Source organism: Belonocnema kinseyi, chromosome 4 (genome assembly GCF_010883055.1).
Source record: "Belonocnema kinseyi isolate 2016_QV_RU_SX_M_011 chromosome 4, B_treatae_v1, whole genome shotgun sequence".
NCBI lineage: Eukaryota > Metazoa > Arthropoda > Insecta > Hymenoptera > Cynipidae > Belonocnema > Belonocnema kinseyi.
The window spans coordinates 85,839,211-85,845,297 of NC_046660.1; the positions used below are offsets into that span (position 1 = coordinate 85,839,211).

The 6,087-nt window shown below is 31.1% G+C and overlaps 2 protein-coding genes across 2 annotated transcripts in view; one reads left to right on the forward strand and one right to left on the reverse strand.

Moving 5' to 3' along the window:
- Positions 1 to 246: 246 nt before the first annotated feature.
- On the forward strand, positions 247 to 1,841 carry LOC117170987 (sodium-dependent nutrient amino acid transporter 1-like). The gene is made up of 5 exons (XM_033358031.1): positions 247 to 255; positions 307 to 695; positions 789 to 1,155; positions 1,244 to 1,520; positions 1,612 to 1,841. Exons 1-5 carry the CDS (start codon positions 247 to 249, stop codon positions 1,839 to 1,841), a joined length of 1,272 nt encoding a protein of 423 aa, XP_033213922.1.
- A 1,349-nt stretch (positions 1,842 to 3,190) lies between these two features.
- The window catches only part of LOC117171234 (sodium-dependent nutrient amino acid transporter 1-like), an 11,203-nt gene continuing 8,306 nt past the window's right edge, over positions 3,191 to 6,087 (reverse strand). Inside the window, exons 7-9 of the mRNA XM_033358338.1 lie at positions 5,514 to 5,613; positions 4,914 to 5,185; positions 3,191 to 4,559 (exon numbers count right to left, since the gene is read on the reverse strand). Of these exons, the coding sequence (XP_033214229.1) occupies positions 4,392 to 4,559; positions 4,914 to 5,185; positions 5,514 to 5,613 (540 nt within the window). The 3' untranslated portion in view covers positions 3,191 to 4,391. The remainder of the gene's footprint in view (positions 4,560 to 4,913; positions 5,186 to 5,513; positions 5,614 to 6,087) is intronic.

Consider the following 6,087-nt stretch of genomic DNA (forward strand, 5'->3'; position numbering starts at 1 on the left):
GTCGTTTCTCAAAATTAAAAATCCTGTATGTCTCCGAAATGACAAATTTTTGGCAAACTATTTCAACCATAAGCATTACACATGAAACACTAAAGTTGAACTAAGTTTCATCAAAATCGCTAAACCCACCTACAACTCTGGTGTTCAGCAAACGGATTGACCCTTTTTTAATAATAAACCATTATTATAAATTTTCTGTGTAAAGTTACTCATAACATTTCAATATTTTGATTGAAAAAAAGTAACATGAAACTGGTACTTGTTTTTTTAAATATAAATATGAACATATGGAACACTGATAATTAGTATTTATTTTGCAGAAAAATAGTACTAAATGAGTTCAATTCGATTGATGAAGGATTAGGTCTTCCATCATGGTTTTTGGTACTTTGCCTTCTTTTCTGTTGGTTATGCTTATTTGGCATTATGTCCCAAGGAATTAAAAGTTCAGGAAAGGCAGTTTATTTTTTAGCAACATTTCCTTACGTAGTGATGCTAATTCTCTTAATAAGAACAGCAACATTAGAAGGAGCCATCAATGGGGTTATTTTTTTCGTAAACCCAAAATGGGAGGAACTTTTAAAGCCCAAAGTTTGGTATGCTGCACTTACCCAGTGCTTTTTTTCTTTGGGAGTTTGTCTAAGTCCCATAATCACTTATTCTTCCCATAATAATTTCCATCATCCTGTGAGCAGGTGAGAATATTTTAAAATGAACAATAAATAGAAAAAAAATTAGCAATACTTCCGTTATTTGACAATTTAATTAATCACAGTTAATTTGAAAAGGGACGTAATGATTGTAACAACACTCGACACCTTTACAAGTCTGATAGCAGGCTGTACAATTTTTGGCATTCTGGGAAATTTAGCACACGAGATGGGAATAAGTGATATTTCTAAAGTGGTCCAAGGTGGTTCAGGACTCGCCTTTATCTCATATCCAGATGCACTATCTCGATTTTTGGTTGCGCCACAAGTTTTTTCGGCTCTTTTTTTTATCATGATGTTTACCCTTGGCATTGGAAGTGCTGTTGCATTTTACACTTCTGTTTGTGACATTGTCATCGATAAATATGCTAATGTGAAAAAGTGGAAACTTATTTTGGGAATGTGTACGATTGGGTTTTTCTCAGGCGTCATTTACACGACACCAGTGAGTTTAAAAATTATTCTACTGCGTTAAGGAATGAATAGTATATAGTACAATGTTGGAATCATATATTTTGCTCTTAATTACTTAGGGAGGACAGTGGTTTGTGACTTTGATAGATTACTATGGAGGTACTTGTATAGCAATAATAATCGGTGTTGCTGAAATTATAACCATTTTTTGGATCTATGGACTTTATAACTTTCTGAATGACCTGGAATTCATGTTGGGCTTTCGACCCGGATTTTATTGGAGGTTTTGTTGGACTGTTATCACTCCTCTTCTTATGATTGTGATTTTGGTTTACTCTTTTGTGACTTATGAACCTCCAACCTACAATGGCTTTACTTTTCCCGGTTATGCTTATGGTAAAATTTATTAATAACTTCATTTTATAAAAAAATGTAATACAACCTTCTTTCTTTTTCTCTATTATTTTTTCTATTGTCTTATTTTTAGGTATTGGGTGGTCCATTTTTACGATAGGTGTGCTTCAAATGCTTTATTTTATTATTCGAGAAACTTGGAAACATAAAAAGCTGTCAACTTTTGAAGCATTAAAAGCAGCATTTCAACCTTCCGAGAGTTGGGGTCCTTATAATATCAATAATTGTACTGAATGGAAAGAATTCGTCGCCAAACGGAAATTTAGAAGAAAAGGAGGATTAATAGAATTATTTTTTAAGTAGAAATACTAATGAATAAATATATTCATTTTCCACTTTTACCTAAGAAATATACTATAAAAAGTTATTATTTTGTATTTGAAAATGTTCTTATTATTATATTGTTATTTTTATTTACATCGTTGGGCATTTTTAAATCATTGAAATCAGTCAATCATACATTTTTGGGATATGAAATTGGTTGTCCGGAAATCGCGAAATATGTACCCATTCCGATTTTGATGAAATTTGGTGTATATAGTCAGACTCTGAGAACTAGTTTCATATATAGAGTACCAATTGCTACCGAATTCCAGTTTGACATGAAATAGGGTCAAATCGTACGAAGTTCAGGGTAACATCTACGGAAGTACAGTCTCAACGTAACGTTTTCTGTAGTGAAAAGAAGTTAACAAAATAGTAGCGAGGTCGACTTTTATCATCCGACAGTTTCCGATATATAATTCATATTAGATGTATAATATTCAAATTGTCGTTGTCCTTCATTTGAATAGTCTTCCTGCTGCGTAGTATTTTTTCCCTGTGTTCTCCTTTCAAATTGTATACATTATTGATATCAGTAAAAAAAATGGTTGTTTCTGGTTTTTGGGATTGCGTAGGCCCGGACGGAAACCCTTATAGTTTCGGACAGATGTCCGTTCGTCCGACGTACTTTCTCCCGCAAAAACCAAAAGTATTACACCGCAAAAGGGTATTAGCGCCATAGTTAGAAATTCCAAAAGGACTTAAGCGCCAATATGTGCCAAGTGATGGCGCTTATGTCCTTTGAAAGTCCATACTTTGGCGTTTATACCCTTGTGGTTTGCCAAATGTTGACACTAATGCCGTTTTGGAATTTCAAACTTTGGCGCTAATGCCCTTTTGCGGTGTAATACCTTTGGTTTTCGCAGGAGAAAAGTACGACAAAAATGATCAGTACCAATAATTTTGTAAGTGTTATTACATACCCTGGCTTAGCTGCCAGTTCTCATGTGACTGACACAATGTTTATGATTCATCGGAAACTGTCGGTTGATAAAAATCGACCCCGATAATATTTTTAAACTTTTTTCACCACAAACAGACAGCAAATTCTGTAGAAATAGTTCCATTTAATGAAAGCAAACTTTTTTTCAGTCATTTTAAAATCAACTTCATGGAAGATGAAAATTTATATTTTAGAGGAATAGTTATTCTATATTATAAATAAATCTTAAATTACATATATCACAGAAAAAATTAAGAATAAAATTTGTTGCAGGAAATTTTTTAGAGTGATAAAGCTTTGTTTAGCCAACTTCGCGTCTTTAAAAAAACATGTGTTTGTCATGGAAAAACAAAAGAAAGTTTAACCGATATTTTTTTAACGTTTATCCTGTGAATTTAATTTTTGTTGCAGAGAATCTTTCGTCGGAAATCGATGTAAAGTTTATCTTCTGTTTTTTTCTGTGATGACAGTGTACAAATAATAATAAGGAGCTCACGTTGCCAGAAATTGAAGCGAGGAAAGCTAAACGGTACTAAGACCAATGAACCTAATTTTACAGGAGAAGCAAAAAATATTTCAAGAGGAACAGTTTGCACGGAAAAAATATATAGTTAAATCGGCGATGTAAATTTATACTTGATCCAGCTACAAATATTGTTAATATGGATAAAATTATGATAGCAGTTATTTTCAGAAGAATTTATTTTAAGTATTGTTATTAATGCATAACCTTATTAAATCTTTAAAACTAAGATATTATATAGCTGAATTAAGAATGTTGGAACTCTAAATATGGCGCTAATGAAATAGGATTAATTTTGACGGAGGTTTGATATTTTAAATTGATTGAAAAGTTTACCGTACAATCAAATCGACTATAAGGGCCTACTTGAAACGAAAATAAGCGGAATTAATAGCAGAACTATTCTTTAAACTTTTGTAATTTTTTAAAACTTGGATTAAAACTGATTTCACTCATCACGTCACATAGCTAGTTCAAAGATCTGAAAATCCTTCAATCAAGGTTACAATCAATGTTTGAAAACAAAAATTACTTATTTAAATATATAGATATATTTTTTTTTATTTACTTTTTTCAGTAAATCTCTGTTTGAACTGCCCATTTCTTCCGTATACAACTGACTTAAGTAATTTTTCTTTTTGTGAAAGTAACTAATTCAGTTTGATAAACATTGTGTCAAAAAATATATGGCGACTATTTAGTATACTTTATTCATTAAGTTTGAATTATTTGCAATTTTTAAAGATTTGAGTACATTTAAATACTAAATTTTATAGTAAAAAATTGCAAAACCCTAATTTTTTAAACTGAAATAGATGTAAAACAGCAAAAAAGAATGATTTCTGGAGAAAACTCAATTTTGGCAAAAAGGGATTTTAGCATCATTTAGCTTTCCCCGCTTCAATTATACAATATAATCCTTTTTTGGTGTGTAAATGTTGATAATAACTAGGAAGATTTGAAAACTAGATTCATTATAATTCCTGAGAAAAATATGAAATTTTACTAAAAAATATATGTTGAATATTTACAAATTATTTAAAGAAACCAAACGCATTTTTGTTTATTTCGATTTAATCTTGAAAAGAACTTTCAGGATTTGAACGATTCGAGATTCACCCCTTAATTTTCTAATTTTTGACTTTTCTTCCTTGAAAATTAACCACTTTTGGCGATCTCTTTCAGTTCGTGGACCCCATTCCGGAGATGGAGCAAAAGCACTATGTATCATCTGAAAAGAAAAACAAAAAATTTATAACTAAAAAAAATATTTTCATTTTCTTAGAAGATTATACTTGATTCCTTAACTTTGCTAATCTTTTAGGCTAGAAATCATATAGCCGCAACTGTAGCTGTGGCCTTGGATGGTTTTCCTTTTCTCTCTAATCTTTGACCTTTGACCTCTCTAACTTGAAGTATAAGTTATAATCTATCACCTTTTATCTTTTCACCTATGAGCTCTAGCCTATTATCCCTTACCACTGACCTCTGACCTTTTAGCTTTCACCTTTATCTTATAACCCCTGGCCTCTGGCCGTTCACCCTTGACTAATTTCACAATTAAACATTTTAAAAATAGATTTACCTTTGAGATGGACTGATTTCTATTTTTAATTAATGCTATTAACATCCAAAATGGTATTTGCAAAACACCAAAAGCTAGCAACATAGATCCTGCTATATGAGCTGATGTGGGATATGGAATACTTCCATAAGTTAGAGCTTTCATCATTACTACTGTGTATAAAAATATAATTATAAGCATCATTGGAGTTATTAGGAACCAACATAATCTCCAATAAATGCTGGGCTGTTTTTGTAACATAAATTCAATATCATCTAAGAAATTCTCCAATCCTGTTAAAGAAAAATAAATAGAGTTAGATATTTTTTTCAATGAAAAATCTTAATATATAAATTATTTTTTTAAAACAGACTGCGGTTAAGTCTACCAAAATTTGGTACAAACAGCCAGACTTTTTAAGTGCGAATGAGCGTTCTAGAAAAGGCAATGTTTGTACCGAAATTTTAACTACGTTTCTTTGGTACGTGCAAATAGTTCTTTTAAATTATTGAAGAAAAAGTAGCTCTTGATCAAACGAAAATATTTTTTTATGCTGTTAATAATCTGGAGATAAAACATATTCTTTTTGTATAAGATGATTTTTAATTTTATAATACTTACCATATACCCAAACAACACCGATGACTTCAAAAGTTGCTAAAATGAAAACAACAAACGAAGTTCCATAGTGGTCTACTAAATTCAATATGAACTGTCCACCCTGCGAAAAAATCAGAACTGTTATTATGATTAAAAAATGTATATTTTCGTTTTTATTAGGCCGCGGAAGCGTGTACCGATATAATTTGGTACGAATAACTGGATTTTTTCGATATTAATTCCTGAGTGAAGGGGGAGAAGCTATTTGCACCTAGAAATTTTTGTACGAATAGCCGGATTTTTTTGGTATATGTAGACACTTCTTTTTTTTTAATAACACAGTTAAATTTTAAAGCTTCCATCTTTGAAAAATATATATTTAAAAATGATATATCACCTTCCTGCTGTAAAATTTCATCAGAATTCAATCGATCAAAGAATAAGTTCTTATTTTCTTATCATTATTTTATTATCGATTGTTTTTAAATCCCACTTTATCACTTACAGTCTGTCAAGTTAAAGCGTGGGTGGCTTTACTCGCAGTCGGTAAGGTGTATCGACATGATTTTGGTGTCAAAATATTAAGAAGAGCTCC